The 19485-nt window shown below is 36.6% G+C and overlaps 1 protein-coding gene and 2 long non-coding RNA genes across 3 annotated transcripts; all 3 read right to left on the reverse strand.

The window, feature by feature from the left end:
• Window positions 1–2092: 2092 nt before the first annotated feature.
• LOC131876368 (uncharacterized) lies at window positions 2093–3515 on the reverse strand. Its single transcript, XM_059221567.1, has 2 exons — window positions 2631–3515; window positions 2093–2533 (listed from the first exon to the last, which is right to left on the reverse strand). The coding sequence occupies exons 1-2, from the start codon at window positions 2874–2876 to the stop codon at window positions 2297–2299; spliced, it is 483 nt and encodes a 160-aa protein (XP_059077550.1). The 5' UTR covers window positions 2877–3515; the 3' UTR covers window positions 2093–2296.
• Window positions 3516–4447: 932 nt separating this feature from the next.
• On the reverse strand, window positions 4448–5871 carry LOC131876369 (uncharacterized). The gene is made up of 3 exons (XR_009372677.1): window positions 5356–5871; window positions 4696–5255; window positions 4448–4601 (listed from the first exon to the last, which is right to left on the reverse strand). It is a non-coding gene; the product is annotated as an uncharacterized LOC131876369 (long non-coding RNA).
• A 1203-nt stretch (window positions 5872–7074) lies between these two features.
• Window positions 7075–7719, reverse strand: LOC131876370 (uncharacterized). The gene is made up of 2 exons (XR_009372678.1): window positions 7643–7719; window positions 7075–7202 (listed from the first exon to the last, which is right to left on the reverse strand). It is a non-coding gene; the product is annotated as an uncharacterized LOC131876370 (long non-coding RNA).
• Window positions 7720–19485: the final 11766 nt, after the last annotated feature.

Raw genomic sequence — 19485 nt, forward strand, 5'->3', positions numbered from 1 at the left:
ATCATATTTGACATGACAGACACTATTGTGAATTTAAAATTATAGTATATTTGGAAATCAAATTGTCTAACTCTTCTCTTTCTACGATAGCATTAACTATCACCATTGTGGTGCATCCAAGACATGGTATGGTGTTCTTGGGTATGCAACTTATGATTTTGAAAATGTAGTTGTGGAAAATGTGTATGTTGCAGAAATGTCCATTCTAAAGGAGAGGATGCAGCTTTTAGTTTGTTGATAGGAAAAACAACAATGTTTCCACCAAAAAAATTATGTGAGCATGGAGTTCCTATTTATAAGGTTGTACAAGAGCCCGGGAGCACATTTATCAAGACTAAAATGATAATAAAAAATAGTAAAAGACAATGATTGAATTGTGAAGCAATCATAATAGCCTCAGCATGGATCAGAGTTGTTTTACAAAAAATCCATATCAATATTATGCCATCTCACAAGGACAGGACTGTCAAAAGCTTATAGAGAAGACTTTAAGAATAAACTTTAAGACAATAGTCCATACAGAAATAGTAGCTTCAAAGGATCAAGGACAATGTTCATGTATGGAGGTATGATGAGAGAGTATACAGTCTATACCCCCTTACTCACAATCATAATTAGACACATTGTTTGCAGACCTATAGAACAATGACAAAAAAACAGTCACAGGTCAATGAGAAAAGTCCAAAAGCATAGTGCACACGATCTAAAGACAGCCCATTATAGAGGAGCAAGGTCATGAAGCATTCAATGTCACAAGGCAACCTTTACACTTAGCATGCAATCTCTATTAAAGGAAAGTTTACCCCAGCCACCAATTTACAAGCATAGTGTTTGTCACCAAGAAAAGATATCGTGATACAGTCATAACACAGTGCCTATATCATAAAGTACAAACCCCATGACATTTAATAGGACACAAAGGTTCAGAGTAACAATACTCATAGAAAGCAGTCCTAGTAATAATCACTGTAACCAAGGAAAAGAATGACAATCTACAGGTTTTTTTACAAGTACATAGAGTTAGCAGTCTTAGAGAATAATGATTAATGACCCTTCTTTTTAGGAAACTACAAATACCAGTCCATTCAAAGCTAAGGACAAAAAGTTAGTTGTTCATACAAAAGAAAAAAAAAGAGTTTTTCGGTGCAGTCAAGAATACACTGAAAAAGTGAATACATGTTAAACTAATATAGCATTCTTGAGTGTATGAGAAGATAGAAAGATTTGTAGATGACTGACTCAGAAAAGAATTATAAACGTTGAAGAGCCAGAGTCCATTGAAAGGACAGTCATATGTATAGAAGTACCAAGCTACAGTTAAAAGTCAAATGATGGCTGTAGAAAGGTGTTTTAACAAAAAAATATGTGCATAACAGATCTTTGTCAGTTATCAAAACCTCAAATTGAAAAAGATAGATAGGCGGCTATCCATCTATAGGCACCCCCCAACCCAGTTATCCAATCTTTTACGAGAGTTAACTGGCTTTCAAATGGGCTTTTGAATTGGCTGCGATGCTACTCGTCTTTGCTACTAACTCAAATGTTGCTTCGGTATCTACTATAGTCGGTCAAGGACTCTAGCACTCGAAACACCAAAAAATAGTGATTCCAATAAGTATTCATAAAGAACAAACAATAGTGCATTTGCGGTCTAATTGACCTTAAGAAAAGAATAGACAATATGAATAGTCCCAACAGAGATATAAATTGTAAAATATTAATTAAATTGTATTAAATCCTTACAACCTTCTTAAAGTGATCATGGTGATCAAATAATGTCATCCTCACATGAAATTTCCTCATCTGATAGCATAAATACCCCATCATCAATGGGTCCTAAATCAATAACTAAATTAATACTAGCATTTTCATGATCTTCATCACCTTCAACTACAGGCAAATGAAAATCAATAAATTCATCATCTTCATGGACTTGATGCCCATCTGGTTGCTCATGTCCTTCGAACACTTCAATTATCTCGTCATGATCTTCATCCTCGTCATATGCATCATTGACAATAAAATTTTCATCATATCCATCTATGCTATTTTCATCATCAAGGGGCACTTCTGCATCTTCATTGTCTTCAACATATGTTACTCTTCGTCCTCTTGGATCATACTCAATAACAAATGACCAACCAGGTTGTTCTAAATTTGGAATCAGAAATATTTGGTCACATTGATTTGGAAACACATAAGGTTCAGAAGTGGCTTCAAACCTAGATGTATTGATCATATGGAATCCATTGTTGTGCATAAAGATAGTTTTTTCTTCACCAACTTTGATAAGCTTTTACCATTCAACATGAAAAATAACTTTTTTGAAAGACATAAAATCAAGCTCTATAATATCCTCCAACACTCCATAATAGCGAAGTGTGCTTCTGATTGGTTGCCTATCATTTGCATCTGAACGACATTCCACCTCAAATGATGCTGAAACTCCACAATCATAAGTTTGTCTCTTTTCATCAACCTTTTTTATGCGAAAGTGATGACCAAAATTCCACATTCCTTTGTAATATGTTACCTAAATTCATATAAATATTAGCTAATTAGATTCGAGAATACAAAAGTTAAAAGAAAATTTATTAAATATCTCCAATATGTTACTATATATGTATTACCTCCCCATTTATAGATCCTTTCATGAAATTCAGTTGTTGTTGTGTCACTCTATTCCTCCCTTTTGTTGCCTCGTGTTCAATATTGGTCTTTAGCCAATTCCACGAGCATCTCTCTGGCCATTTTCTTTTATGGCTTGTAGGCAATCCTCGAGTAGTGTTTTGACCATGTATATTATATATATTGGCCCATGCCTTTTCATCCTCTAATTTCTTTTGTTGAGTGTACTTCTCCATCCATTCCAACATAAAGTCAGAATTGTATGTAACATACAAATGTATTGCTTCCCACTCCTTAGCATATACAATGACAAATATAATTGTTCAACGATTTAATAATTATTTAAAGCCATGTATTCTAAAATTTAAGATAAAAACACCTACTTCCAACTTTTTTGTATACCTTTTATCCTCTTTGAAGTCCCTTGACCCTCTTATTTTTCTCCCTCAAATGATTGAGGTTGGTTATAATTCCATAATCGTGGAGCTTCAAGATGCAATTGAGGTAAGTACTCACTCAAATGAACCATCGCTTGGAAAACCATGTACCCCTCAACCATGGACCCTTCCAGTCGAGCCTTTTGCCTAACAAATTGTTTTAAACCTTCATATATCTCTCCACAAGCCACATTGTTCGAATATGAATAGGACCACACTATTCAATCTCTTCTACCAGGTGTCCAAGGTAGTGCTCTTGAGAATTAAAAAAGCTTGGAGGGAAGCACATTTGAATATCACACATCAAAAGTGAAACATTCCTCTTCCAATACTTCAAGTCATCTGGATGTATCTCTTTAGATGAGACCCACCTACAAGTGTTGACATGTATTACAATAAAGACATGATCACTTCAAAACTATAAGTCATGGAAGAGTATGAATGATCGATTCAAAATACCTCAAATATTTGGATAATTTGTAAATAGTCAACCTAACATCATGGTCAAAAGTGCTTGGTATTGCTGCAGGCAACACATACTGCATGAACATTAACAAAAAATAATGTTAATAATATACATGAACTGATATTATCGCTATGATATACAAATTTATAATTATGTTTCCAAGTACTACAAAGTTACTTTTATCCAATTGTGCCAATCATGTGTTTTTAGGCCTGAGAACTCTGATCCATCTCTTGTGAATAAGTTTTTTAATATTGCACCAAAGCCAAAAGGAAATCTTATGCTTTTCATTGTATCAATGATGTTTTCTTTCTCCTTTGATGTAAAAGTCCACGGAGCATGATTATATGAGTTGTTTTCATGCAACCACATGTTAGGCATGACATTAACAACTTGGAGGTCCTTTCGTAACTTTATTTGTGCTTCAAGGTTGGTTCCATTTAGATGTGTTTCCACAAGCACTCTGCCACATTTTTCCCAATGTGCATAGTATCAAATAGGTGGGCTATTGGCAAGTTCTCATAATAGTCTAATTTGTAGAAAATAGAGTGTCTTTTCATTCCTGGTGGAAAGCATGTCCCTTCTTTTTTGTCATACATTGCTTTCCACCTAGTAGGGTTCATCCTTCTTGGCTTCATCATTTCCACTTCCTTTCCATTGAACTTGAATTTCTCAAGTACTCAATAGCGATTATTTTTTGGTAAGAATTGTCTATACTCATCATATATAGTTTTATTGAGATCCTTTGACTGCCTATACAACATTTTTGGCCCACATGATGGACAACAATGTTTCCCCTTTGTTTGTAGCTCTGAAATAAGAATGCAAACCACATTTACTAAATGTTACAATGGACACTATAATTACAAATGTAATCTACAATATATTGCAACAACAAATAGAGAGCCTCGGGGCATCATGAATTGTCCAGATAAGCATCGCTTGAAAGAAGAAGTTTCTATCATTGATAGGTCTTGATATATCAAGCATATATACACCATCCCATAATTCATGAAGCTCATCAATGAGGGGCTCCATGTATACATCCATATCCTTTACCTGATACTTCCCTAAGTAAACAAGAAGTTTTTTATCAGGGTTTAACTGAATTGAAATATTTTAATATAATATTCAAGAAATCACTACATTCATATATTCTAGTACCTGGTATGATAAGAGTTAACATTGCATGCTCCTTTTTCATTGTCATCCAGGGGGGGAGATTGTTGTTAATAATTAAAACTGGGCAAACAGAATATGTTGTTCTAAGATCTCGAAAAGGATTTACACCATCCATTGCCAGAGAAATTATTGCATTCCTTGGCTCATTTCTTAAATGTGGCCATTTTTCCTCAATCTCTTTCCAATATTTGCTATCTGTGGCCATACGCATGACACCATCTTGGCTCCTCCCATGTGCATGATAAAAAATATATTTTTCCAACTCCTTGCATTTGAACATCCTCTCGAACCTTGGCTTTAATGGAATGTGTCATAGTACTTTATAAGGAACCTTCTTGGATACTTGATCTTGATGATATCGACTTGTGTGACACACTGGGCATTGCTGTAAATTTGCATTCCTTCCATACTACAATATATGGTCGTTTGGACATGCATCATATGTATTGTACTCCATTCCAATGTCTTTCATTACTGAAGATACTTCTCTATGAGAATGAGGCAACTTATTGTCCTTTGGAAGTATTTTATTTGCCAAAAGCCTACATGATGCAACAAATGTTTTTTATAAGATAAGTATACACATTATTCAAAAAATTTAAGACATTGAGAGCATTAATTTATAGGAATATTGAATCCTACCTTAATATATCATTAAAGCATGTATTTGTCAGTCCATGTGTAACCTTCAAATTCAACAACAACATAAGTGTTGCCAATATAGAAGTATCTGCATTTGGGAAAACAGGTGTTGTAGCCAACTGAGCTAGGGGGGAATCAATAACTTCTTCAAAAGATGTGTAGAAGTCTTGGATGAATTCATTGACACCAGCCTCATTTATCTCTGAAGTGTCTTCATCCATAATTGTGTCTTGTTCTTCATCTTGAGAGTGGCTATCATTGGTGACATCTGTTGGTTCTTCAGAAATATTGTGAACTGGAAGCGGCTTTTTATCAGAAAACCAATTGAAATGGTCAATAATAATGTATTGAATAATGTGCACCTTTATTTATTTAAAGAGTAATAATTTGTTAATTATAGTGTACCTCTTCTATATAAACCCCATAGTTCAATCTATGGATATCGACAAGTCGTCGCTTCTTTAGTTTCCTATTTTGGCACCTATTGCAAGTGCAATATACCATTTCGTTGAAGTATTCATCTGTCCCTAGAGTGGGTCTCGCTGCTCATTCATCTGAATATTCAGATGATGATAATGTGCTATTTCCCTAAATGCACCATGTACTATCAGCAATATGAGTACAAATTTTACTTCAAGTGTTTCTTCTTTTTGAAAAGAAGATGTCTCTTAGGTGCATGATATGTTATATCTTAATAAATTTGAAACTTTGGAATCGTGGCTTTAAGATGAGATACACAAAAGTGGAAATAACCTCTCTTGGGCTTTGGGTAGTGAGACTCTAAAGTAGACCTCGTCGTATCCTCCTTCTAAAAATTATGATTATATAAACAAAAATTCCTATCATCTTGTTAATTTTGTATGTGTACATTTGCATTTGTTTCTATGTTAAATGCCCCATGTTTGATTCACATCTGATGTCCACTCCATTAGTTTATGCGTAATAATTATAGAAATGTTCATTTTAAGACCTATCAATGCTTATATTATTAAACAAAAATAATAGCAGGTCAATAGTCATAAGCCTATACTCATGAAATCAGGTAAGGAATAGTCTACATTAACAGTTCCAGGGCACACTTCGAGAAAGAGGATAGGTATCCTATGTTCTCTAGATGAAATCTGACCTTAAAAAGAATGTCTATTGAGTATCATTTGAAACATGAAAAACCACATATATATATAGTGTTATATACAACTGCACACAAACATTTATGAACTAGTTAAGATCATATCACAAAAGTCTCTCATGTGAAGCCATTTGACAGTGATGGTCACCACCAAAGTCAACACAGTAAGAAAAGAGGCCTGAGATAGTAAAAGGCACAACATTCTCAAAAGAAAAGATATAGTCAATAATTCAAAACAAAAGCAGTCCCATAATGAGAAGCTATGAGCAGCATGGATTCAAAGATAGTTCATTTGGGCATGAAAAGACTAACATCACAAAGATTTGCATCACATAGAAATTGAAGAACTCATCATTACCCTGATGAAATTGAAGAACTCGTCATTACAATCTAAAATCAATGTAATGATCAGCATAAAAAGCAGTCCAAACAGAACCATCAAGATTCAATGATCTCATTTTGACAAGGGTTTCATTTGCCAACAATGTTGCAGCATAAAGACAATTAAGACAATGTGATATAAGGATATTGAAAAGAGGATAGTAAAGCTCAAATAATACATTAACAATGCCATTACACACAAGGAATGCTAGTTCAAGTTCAGTCTCAAATATAAAAAATACTGCGAGTACCAAAAATAACAACATAAATACCTGGTTTGCCATTTCGTATAGAAACCAAGAAAATAGCCCTAATAGAATTGCCAAGGTAGAATAACCTGAAATACATGGATTTAAATTAATTAGAGAATGAGAAACAAAATATAGAGTAAATACCAAGATTATGCAACCCAATATGAGGTGATTTATGTGTGCAAATTTCCTTGTCATCAACACTACACTTCGACTATTTTCACAATCATCTTCAATGTGAATTTATGTAGAAAACTAAAAGCTTTCAAGTTCTTACTTACTACTCATTTTCGTTTTCAATTTATAAGAGAGTTCTTTTAGTAGTTTTTTTGACTTATTAAATTCTAGCAAGGATTAGATGTCATTAAAGATTAAATAATTCCCCATAAATATTTCTCTATGAACAAGTATTATATCAAAGAAGGATACGTGAATATCAACAAGTAGATGAAATTCTCTCATAAAATGATATAATAATGATTTACTAAAGATAAAATTATAAAATTTTGAACATCTATAAACATACCTTTCTTTGCAAAGTGCTTGATTTGTTCAATTTGCTTTCCTTATATTTGCTTTCTCTCTACTAACGGTGTTCCCTTCTGCAATTTTCAAATTACTTTGTTAGTTTTCTGTTTCAAGATTAATGTATAGTTAAAGAATATCTCCATATTATTCTGAAAGGGTCCAATAACAATAACATTGCCAAGGTTAAAAGTGTTCTGACATCAAAGTGGAAACAGTAAATCAAAAGTCAAACACACAAAGTAAATGCCATGGTATGTAGTTATTAACAGTCCCACAAGGTTCCTCAAAAATCAGTGAGAAGAACGCAACAATACAGTATTGAATGATCAAAGAAGAATACATGGTGAGTTGCATGGAATGGTAGCCAAATATTTGTATGGGTTTTCTTCCACATTGCACAAGAAATCTGTGAAGATCAAAGAAAGATACTTCATATTTTAACATGTCAATGATTCATTTTTGGGCAGGGGTATTAGTTTAACCTGGTATTTCTGTTATTACTAGCATATATGACTGTAGGTCGTGCCTTATTGAGAAAGAATAATGGATATTTGAGAAGGTTGTACACCCTAGAGGCAGCCATACCACATGAGAAGGGGGTGTGGGAATGTGGAGCTGAATCACCCCTATTTGAGTGCTCAAAATACCTTGTCCTTAGGCATCTAAGGGATATTTGTTGATGCAAACCCAAAACAAGGTAGACTTTGGTGAGTACTATCAATAATAAAGGATTGTACCCTGTTGTACCTACATGCTACAGTTATTTTGAAAATAGAAATTTTGAGATTTTTAAATATATTTTCATTTGAGATTGTTTTGGTTCAGTTTGAGCCATTTGGGTGTGGTTTGCCAGTTCATGAGTAAGGAAGTGTGTTCAGTATGCTGGTATATCATTTCGTTGAAGTATTCATCTGTCCCTGGAGAAGGTCTTGCTGCTCACTCATCTAAATATTCAGATGATGATGTGCTGCTATTTCCCTGAATATACCATGAACTATCAACAATATTATTATTCATCTAAATAGTTAGCCCTGAGCATCGGATCAGACAGAGTCTCATATGATTTTAATCTGCATTTCAATCCCCAAATAATGTTGTTAAACAAGATGAATGGGAATGTGAGGGATTTTGCGAAGCAGCAATTGGTAGAACAACTTCAAAGGATTAATAGAGGCATGCGCATGGAGAGGAATAGTTGGGGAGGAAGAATGCGTCGCATCAAAAACTAAACAGTGGCCAAAGTTTCCACGTAAATTAGTTAATATCTTGTATTTTTAGACAAGACAACAATGAACTTCTGAGCGTCATTTACAAGGAAATCACTAATAGACGTTCACATAAGAGCTCTGAATATATATATATATATATAGTGACTTCTGAGCGTCATTTAGAAGGAAGTCACTAATAAACATTTACATAAGAGCTCTGAATATATATAGTGGTGAGCAGGAGCACTGCGGTGCATGGCTTAGTACAAATTTTCTTTTACATTGTTACCTTGTGAATGTTGTATCACCTTCAACCCTGTTGGAAATCCGCAAGAGTAATATGTGTATGGAACTGTTAGAATTAGCACTGATTCAGTTTTCTTCATGGATTTTTGGGTTTTCAATAAATATTTTTTAATAAAAAATTTGGAAAAACTAAAATTTCCATTGTCAAATGAATTCCACTTTAAATTGACTCCTCTTCACTTAAATTTAAAATAAGGAAGAGGGTTTAACACATGCTCAAGTTTCAATAGATGTGCACAAATATATAAAATTTGAAAGTCTAGTAAAATATTTCACATGTATTAATAGTTTTTTATTTATGTGTCATTAATCATTTTTTTTAGAGGAATTGTGTAACTATTTTTGGTGGTCATAGCACACAGTTATTAAGGCATCTATGCTTAAGTATTGGTCGACACCTTCATTAGAGGAATATGTATTAGAGGAGTTGTGATCATTTTTTGGTAATAGTACCACATGATTGTTGGGGCATGTATGCATAGGTATCAAGAAACATCTATAAATAACCACTTGTGAGCCTTTGTGCACATGATAAATAATGTATTTGTCCATTCTTGACGAGGTGACTGATAAGAAGTTATTTTATGTTCTATCCTCTGGCCATCCATTGATTTTGCATGTTGTTAAATATATTCTGGGGCAAGATTTCATCATGGCCTATCATAAATATAGAGTGAACATAAACATTATTGCAATGTTCCTAGAAATGGCTTTGTACATGGGCACCCCAAAGACGAGTGAAAAAACTATGCCAAATGATCTTCAAACATGCTTTTTTGGGGGATATTGATGCAATTCTTGATAATGTGGATGGCAATACTATGGTCTGTTTGCACAAAGTTATTACCTATCTTGAGGAAGGGGTAGTGAGGTGAGATAAAGCCTAGTGGTGTAGACAATGAACCAGAGCTTCTACAGGCCAAGTGGGAAGATGCAGACAGGAGCCTCAATTTTTTGCAACACATGGTGGGTATGATGGGAATTCCCGAGGGATGTGTGAAAGAGTACATGTTAGATGAGGAGATTGATATTCGAGAGGAGGAATAATATCTATTGTTGTCACCACAGGGAGAGGAGCAACATTAAAATGATATTTCAAAAGTCTAAGAAGTGGCCAATAGGCCAACTCACATAACCTATGGGGTGGATTGTCTAGTGGTGGCCAAAGTTATGGTGGTCCAAACAATCCAAAGATAGGACACAGATTAAATCAAGGTATTCGGTTCAATGGATCTGTTTTTGCTTGGTCCTTTTAGTTTTCAATTGTTGATAGTGTATGTTCTAGTTTGTGTGGGTCACTTGTATAATAGAGTGTATTTTGAACTTGATTTTTGGTTGGTGGGTTTAATTTTTTTTTGGCTCTTGTTGATAGTTTTGGGGTGTGGACAACTGCCTTTTCTTCCAACCCATCTTTTAAACTCTGCTACTTATAAACATTTTTGTTCTCATTGTGGGTGTTCTCCCTTAGTAGCTATTTAATAATAATAATAATAAAAAAACTTTTGCATTTGCCATAAATACCCAAAAGTTCAAATAATAACATTAAGCTTTTAAGTTAGACAAAAAGAAACCCCAAAAATATTGTAAAACTTCAATGCATTGCTTAGGAACTTAGGGTGCATGAAGTTAGGGTGGGAAGCTATTGGGCCTTCTCTAATAAGTTTATATATATATATATATATATATATATATATATATATACAGGCATATCAAGAGAGATATTAAGCATGAAATAGAAAGCATATAAACATAGAATGAAATAGCTAATCAAGATGCTCATAGTTGCTCCTCCCTTGTTCCTCTCCTCTCCAAGTCCCAAATGAGTGTAGCTCTCAGCAGCTTTTTGCACTATGGATGCTTATGGAGGATTGAGATTTAATACTAAGCTTCAAATATGAAATGAAAAGCTAAATACTATGCTAGAGTAGATAGTGATGCTATGAAAAAGCTCTATACTAATGCCAGTATAACAACAATACTCTAAAATGCTTCCCCTTTGCTTGAGGAGAAGGGTTCTATTTATAGAAGAAATGGGGAAATGAAGGGTTAAGATTGAATGGTTTAATCAAGGGCCAAGTTTGAAAGTTGGGGATCCATGTGCACAATTGGCACCAATAAAATGGTGACAAGTGTCAACATAGGATTGGGTTGAGAGAAGAGGTTGGAGGCATTAAAGGCCTGAGAAGACCTCATGGTTATCTAGAAGGTAAGGGTCAAGTCTAAATTAAGATTACCCACTGGATTAAGAGTTAATCCAAGGATAAACCTTTGTGCAAATGATTAAGAGATAATCATGGTCAAAGCATTAAAGGCTTGATGAGACCTTTGGGTTGGGTAGAGGTTGAGTCAAAACAAATATTTTAACCATGTGGGAGGGTTGAATTAACCATTAATGGTTATTGGAGACTTTGGGGATTAAGTGGTTGAAGGTTGAAAGCTTTCAAAGGTTATCCAAGACTTTGAGAGTTAATTTGTTGAACACACAAAGCATTAATTGTTTTTCAAAGACTTTGGAGTCTTTGAGAAGTGACTCCAATTTGCTTAGGAATGTGACAATATTTAGGGGATGGATTAGGCTAATTAGGAAGGGTTTAGAAGAATCTAGAAGGGGTTTAGGCATACAAGTGGATTTTGTAGGAAAATGCAAGTGGGAGAAATTTTGGTATTTTCAATTAAAATAAAATCATTTATTTCAATTAAATGGTGTAATTTGCATTTGGATAAATATTCAAATAAATATTAATTTATTTAAATGAGAAAAATGAAGATAAAGCATTTAAAATGCTTGAAGACTTTGAGGGAAACCATTAAAGGCTTGAAGACTTTAAGGAAAACCATTAAAGTCTTAAGAAGACTATAGAAGGAAGCCATCAAGTTTGAAGACTTTAAAGCCATCAAGTTTGACTACTTTAAGGGAAACCATTAAAGGTTTCAAGTGGGTGAGGATAAATAGGATTTTAAATAAATAATTTATTTAAAATAGTTGTGCAACTTGCTTTTGTAGGAAAATACAAGTGGGTGGAGGATAAAGGTGATTTAAATAAATTATTTATTTAAAATAATTGTGTAACTTGCTTTTGTAGGAAAATACAAGTGGGTGGAGGATAAAGGTGATTTAAATAAATGATTTATTTATTTAAATGTGAGAGGTGGGATTTTGGGGGATTTAAATAAATATTAATTTATTTAAATGTGAGAGGTGGGATTTAATTAAATAAATATGATTTATTTATTTAATTAATGGTCTGAATTTGGTTAAGTGAATTAAATCAAATAAATTGAATAATTTATTTAATTAATAGGAGAATAGGGTTAAGATGAATTAATTAAATATTAATTTAATTAATTATTAATTGATGGTTAAATAATCAAATAAATATTAAATATTCATTTAATTAAGTGGACAGATTTATGTGACTACATTTGCCCCTCTTTGAGACGGTGCGGTTTATCGCGTCGTTTCAAAGAAAGAAAAATAGGTGTGAAGAAATGCCCCATAAAATGTAAATTTAATGGGTGGTATGCCCCCTCGAGGGATGGGCCGAATTTTTTTGAAAAATCGGGCGATCTCTCGAAAAAGAATGCAAAGTGGAGGGGAGGTAGAATAGAAGAAATTAGAACTAATGATGAAAGAATGGGAGAAAATGGAGTGAATATGAAGAAATAACAAGCCAGCGAGTACCCTGAGGTCATGCAAGAGATACATAGCAGATGTAGTGTGGGGTTTGGATTGATGCTATACAATTGATCAAAATTGGTTGGACAATCTGGTGCAATCGGTTTAATTGCCCCGGTCAAGTCAAAGCGTGACAGTTGATGTCAGTTGGTCGCTTGGACATGATAAAGTCTGAGTAAGTGAATCAAAGTGACCTGATGTGACTTAGACAATTGATGTAATTGCCTGATGAAGTCAAGGTATATGAAGCAAAATACTCGTTGAGACGTAGACAATTGATGTAATTGTCCGTTGGATTGTGTTTGATTGGCTAATCAATTGATAGTATGTGCGTGTGATGGATGGTTGTGGGGAATCATGGTAGCCCCGTTGAGACTAGGTCATTATGATAAATGCCTGATGTAGTCTAGGATTACCATAATCGATTACCTGCTGAGACCCGAAGATACTTGATCAGAGTATCTGTTGATAGTCTAGGTGTGTGTGAGACGATGTATCTGTGCAGATAGAGTAACTTTCTTGACTTATTGGATGACTTAGGATAGGAAACACAATCCCTCCTAGTTAGAGATGGATGGTGATGAACGTGGCTTGATTAGGCTGATTGGGACACGATGTAGGGTATGTGATGCTGATTATTGAGATGGGGAGGGTGGGGGGGGGTGCAATGTTAGATAGAAGAAATGGAGGACCTATTACATTCCTATGGAAGAAGAGGAAAATAGAGTATCCATTGTCATTACTATGTATGAATGATATGCAGCTATTTATGAATGTATGGATGGATGGAATGCAACGGAATGCAATATATACAAATGAGATGGAATGATGATCCATGGTGCATTATTTTTCATCATTGAGCTTTAAAATGTTGTAAGAAAATACAAGCAACTTGACATAAAGATTCAAGATGACCAGAGTCTTTCTTACATGGATTTTGATATAGCAAGTTAATACAAGCAACTTGATATAATGGATCAAGTTGACCTGAGTATTGCTTGCGGAACAGACAAGGATTATCTCCGTTCATGCATGACTTGGATCGTCCTCCTTGATCTTAGGCTGATCATATCCTGAGACAAGTGCATACCGTACTAAGAAATAAAAACCTTTATCCAAATTGGATGAGGAGGAACCAAAGAATGAGCATTGTACCTGCAAACAAACAGTATATACATAAAGAATAAAAGAATATGGATCCTTGGTAATGGTTCATGCTCATATGGTCGAGGTATACGCTGTAGTCAGCAAGCCGTAGTGATCTATGACTGCATTTTGCATAAGATCACGTAGCTTAGTGAACTTCCCACGTAGACACCATTAGTACATGCCCCAGAACTTCATCGGAAGTAATGCGCAAACGATACAAAACAATGCTGAAAGATCCCGATACAGATAAACAAATGAATTACTCACAAATCAACCAAGTATTTGATAGCTTAACATAATTTTCTTATCAAAGAAAACATCATCTTGTCTTTGTTTTGGTAAGGAAGGATGCATCCTTGTTTAAAGATAGGTTTGGATTTGTTAATGTTGATTGTGTGGTTTGATTGGTAAATGGTCATTGTGTGAGTAGTTTGTCGCAATGTTTGTTTTGGTATCTGCATGGATGAGTATGTACAAGGTGTTGCCATGTTTTTGTGTGATTTTTCAATGGTTTTGTCGATGTTTTTGGATTTTGAATTGTTTTGAATGTTTTTGGTATTTTTGCGAGATATTTTTGAATGTTTTTGGATTTTTGATGATTGTTTGAATGAAGAACTTAATGAATCATAAGACAATGTAGAATCCACTTCCATCAATAGGTTAAAGGCATTGCCCCCAGTTTTAGACATGACTATGAAAAAGCAGGATGCAAGATGTATGGAGTACTATCATAATTGCAGAGGAATAACAAGCCATGGTTGATGGATGGATGGATGTATGTATGAAGTAGATGTGATCGCCACAAGTCTGAAAGATAATGGAGCCATTGCCTTTACGAGTGGCGCCTGTTTGCCAGGTTTTCACCATCGTACTTACCCAAGGTGCCACTGGAGTGGTTGTTCACCGTTTGGATGCATGATTTTTCTTTACTTTTTTGAATGTTTTTATATTTTCTTCAGGACATTTTTCTGAATGTTTTTTGGTATTTTCTGATAGGCAGGGGAGCCTGATGCTCTGTACAGCTTATGTGTAAAACCGTTTGAGGTGCATGCTGTTGATTGGATTTGCGAGCGGTTCTCCGTCTGATGTAGCCAACTGATATGCCCCGGACCCAAATACAGCAGTGACAACATATGGGCCTAGCCAATTTGATTCAAACTTGCCTTGATGTTCTCTGTTTGGTTGGTTGCGAGGATTCTCTCGAAGAACAAGATCACCTACCTCAAATGTACGAGGTCTAACTCGGTGATTGTAGCTTCTACTCATGCGCTGCTGATAGGCTTTGAGATGGTTGTATGCAGCTTGTCGCTTCTCATCAAGTAGCTCCAAGTCCTGAAGGCGTGAGACTCTGTATGCGTCATCATCAATGAGATTGTGCAAGGAAACCCTTAATGATGGTATCTCGACCTCAATAGGCAAGATAGCTTCTGCACCATAGACCAATGAATAAGGAGTTGCACCTGTAGGGGTTCGAATGCTAGTTCGATATGCCCATAGCGCTGGATTCAATTGAACATGCCAATCACGACCGGCATCATTGACTGTCTTCTTTAGGATCCTCAATATGTTTTTATTGGATGCTTCGGCCTGACCATTGCCTTGCGGGTAATAGGGAGTGGAAAAGCGGTGTTGGATATGAAATTTCTCACAAAGCTCACGAACATCCTGATTTTTGAAAGGAAGACCGTTATCTGTGACAATGGACATGGGCACACCATACCGACAGATGATGTAATTGAGGATGAATGAGGCGATCTGCTTGCCGGTGACTTGGGTAAGTGGAACAGCTTCGATCCACTTGGTGAAATATTCGGTGGCGGTAATAATGAATTTATGGCCATTGGATGAAGATGGATGGATTTTACCCACAAGATCAAGACCCCATTGACAAAAAGGCCATGGTGTTGTGATTGGTTGCAGTTCTTGAGCTGGTGCATGTATTAGGTCGCCATGAACTTGACATTTTTTGCACTTCCTAACAAAGTAGTAGGAATCCTTTTCCATAGATGGCCAATAGTATCCAGCTCGCATGATCTTCTTGGCTAGTGATGGACCACTTGAGTGAGTCCCGCAAATTCCTTCATGTACCTCTTCCAAAGCCTTTGTTATCTCACCTTGTTCTAGACATCGAAGGAGAGTACCATCAAGACCGCGTCGGTATAGGGTTTCGGCAATAATGGTATATCGAGCAGTTTGGCGAATGAAGGTTTTACGTTGGTTATTTGATTGGTTGGGAGGAAGGGTGTGATCGCAGAGATAGGTGTAGAACTCACCGTACCATGGGGATTCAGAACCAACAAGGCAACATATCATTTCAGATTCGGGGATATCATAAGCGGGGATCCAAAGTTGTTCTACCAAGAACTCGTAGCGTGTTGAATTCTGTGGAAGATCTAGTAGAGATGCGATGGTAGCCATGGCGTCAGCAGCTCGATTCTGATCTCTTGGTATCTGCTCAAAAGTGATAGTAGTAAATGATGTCTTTAGACTGTCCACCATTTGCTTGTATGGCATGAGTTTATCATCTTTGGTTTGATATTCATTAGTTGCTTGTCGAATGACCAGTTGTGAGTCGCCATATACTTGTAGTTCTTGTAATTTCCATTGTACGGCTAACCTGAGTCCTGTGATCAAGGCCTCATACTCTGCTATGTTGTTTGTGCATGGAAATGTGAGCCTGTAAGACTTCGGGATGCTATCACCTTGAGGTGTGATAAATAGAATGCCTGCCCCCGAGCCGTGCCTAGTGTATGAACCATCAAAATATAGTTTCCATGGTTGTGCTTCTGTGATCATGAATATCTCTTCATCTCGAAAATTGGAAATGAGAGGATGATCGCCTATGAGTGGTGCATCGGCCAATTGATCTGCAATGACCTGACCTTTGATAGCTTTACGGTCCACATACTCGATGTTGAATTCACTTAGAATCATTACCCATTTAGCTAAGCGACCTGTCAATGCTGCTTTGTTAAGTAAATACTTGAGTGGATCAATCTTTGCAATGAGTTGCACCTTGTGTGTTAACAGATAGTGCCTCAGTTTAGTGGCTGCCAAGATTACTGCTAGGCAAGCTCGCTCAATAGGTGTGTAATTGAGTTCATAGCCCACAAGTGTGCGAGAGATGTAGTAAATAGCACACTCTTTTCCTTCTGCATTATGTTGTGCCAGTAGTACACCCAATGCTGTACTTGTTGTTGAGATATAGAGCAATAATGGTCTACTTGGATCTGGTGGCATCAACAATGGTGGATTCATGAGATAGTCTTTAAGCGCCTGAAATGCTTGCTGGCATCTGTCATCCCACTGAAAGCGGATGTTCTTGTGTAGCAGGTGTGTGAATGGGTGACACTTATCAGCCAATTGTGCAATGAATCTGCGGATAGATTGAAGCCGTCCTTGTAGTGTTCTTAGCTGACTGATATTCTTTGGAGGTGGCATGTCCATTATTGCCTTAACCTTTGCTGGATCGACCTCAATACCTTTGCTTGAGACAATGTATCCTAGAAGCTTCCCAGAGGTCACTCCGAAGACACATTTCTTTGGGTTGAGTCGAACATGGTACTGTTCCAGTCTATCAAAGATTTTATCTAAGATGTGAAGATGTCCTTCTCTAGTAAGTGATTTTGCTAGTAAATCATCCACATAATCTTCCATTATAGTATGCATCATGTCATGGAAGATGGTGGTCATTGCTCTTTGATAGGTCGCTCCTGCATTCTTTAGACCAAAAGGCATTACATTCCAGCAGTATGTGCCCCATGGACATGTGAAGGCTGTCTTATGTTGGTCCTCTGGTGCGATCTTTATTTGATTGTATCCCGAAAAGCCATCCATGAGTGAAAGCATGGCATGTCCTGCTGTCAAATCTACTATGATGTCGATATTTGGTAGAGGGAAGTCATCCTTAGGACATGCCTTATTCAGATCTCTGAAGTCTGTACAAATGCGGATGCCCCCTTTTGGTTTGCCAACTGGTACAATGTTGGAGATCCATTCTGCATAATCAATTGGTCTAATGAAACCAACATCCAGGAGTTTCTTGAGTTCTGTTTTGACTAGCACGGCAATCTGAGGATGCATCTTACGAAGCTTCTGCTTGACAGGTTTGGCTCCTTTTGCTACTGTGAGATGATGCATGACTAAATCAGGATCAAGCCCAGGCATGTCTGCATATGACCATGCAAAGTTGATCTGACGCTGTTGGAAGAACTCTATAAATTGAGGTTGTTCCTCTGGAGTGAGAAGAGATGCCAGATGTATGATATGAGGGTTTTCAGGAGTCCCCACATTGTATTCTTTGGTCTCCTCAATGAGGATTGTTGATCGTTCCTGTTGTGTATTAGTAGGGAGAATGTCAAACCCTTCATCCTCAGGCGCCTCAGAGAGGTTTTCACCGTTGGATACGCTCTTTCTTTTTACTTTTGTTGGATCAAACAGTGCCACAGTGTGGTTTTCACTGGAAGATCCATGTTTTAATGTTATATTTTTGCAGCTGAAGGGTTTGGCATCCGCCCCGAAGTATGCTGCGCTATTAAGTTCAATGGCGAATCCAGCTTTGTGATCCTCGCTTGGTAGATTATCCCTTAATTCCAAAAAGTCAATGATAGCCTCATCGTTTTGGAAGAGGTCAAGACATGGGGGATTTGGTTGGTTCCATTCGATGAGTTCAGGGTGGACAATGGGCATTACTTCATCGACTAGATTAAGTTCATTAGAGGTATCAGTGAGGGTCAAGACAATGTGGTGAAGGTCGTTGATGGTACTTTCCCTGTCAGAATCAGGCGTAGGATGAGACGTAGGGTCTGTGGAAGATGTTTCCAGCTCAGGTACCCAAGTGGTCTTTATCTGTGCTTCTCCGTAAACAGGGATGTCTTTGCGGGGTGGAGGTGGTGATGTGTCTTCCTCATCTGAAGTGTTAAGTTGCACTGAATCGAATTCCCACTCATGTGAGTCGGTCTCTGAATCACTCTCCAGCATCCGATTGCTATACCATACTGGGATGTCTTTGGAGTTAAACACGGCAGGTGTGATTGGTTTATGTATCCTTGTAGTGATCGGTGCTGCAGGAATTGTGATGGGGTTTAATGGATTTGTCACTGGAAGTATCGGTAATGGTGACTCAGTGGCGTCTGCTGGAACTACTGGTGCCATAGATGCTGCTGCGGGTTCCAATATAGTTGCTGCTACAAATGGTGTTGCTGATAGGATTACTGGTTCGTTTGATGGGATGAGTGACATTGGTGATGGTGGAGTTGTGAGCCTTGAGGGGGCAGTGGGGATAATGCTTGATGGTGCTTTGATTATGAAAGGTATCCTCTTTGCAGTAGGTGGGCAAAATGGTTTGCTGGGTTTTCCTTTGAATCTGAGTTTAGGAAGGATCTCTTTTTCAAAGCCAAGGCCTGTATTACCTTTGGGCTTGAATTCTGGTAGTAGAGGTTCGTGTCGTCCTTGTTTGCAGTATCCCAAAGCACTCTGACCATCATATCCCATTCTTTGCAT

Source organism: Cryptomeria japonica, chromosome 5 (genome assembly GCF_030272615.1).
Source record: "Cryptomeria japonica chromosome 5, Sugi_1.0, whole genome shotgun sequence".
NCBI classification, from domain to species: domain Eukaryota; kingdom Viridiplantae; phylum Streptophyta; class Pinopsida; order Cupressales; family Cupressaceae; genus Cryptomeria; species Cryptomeria japonica.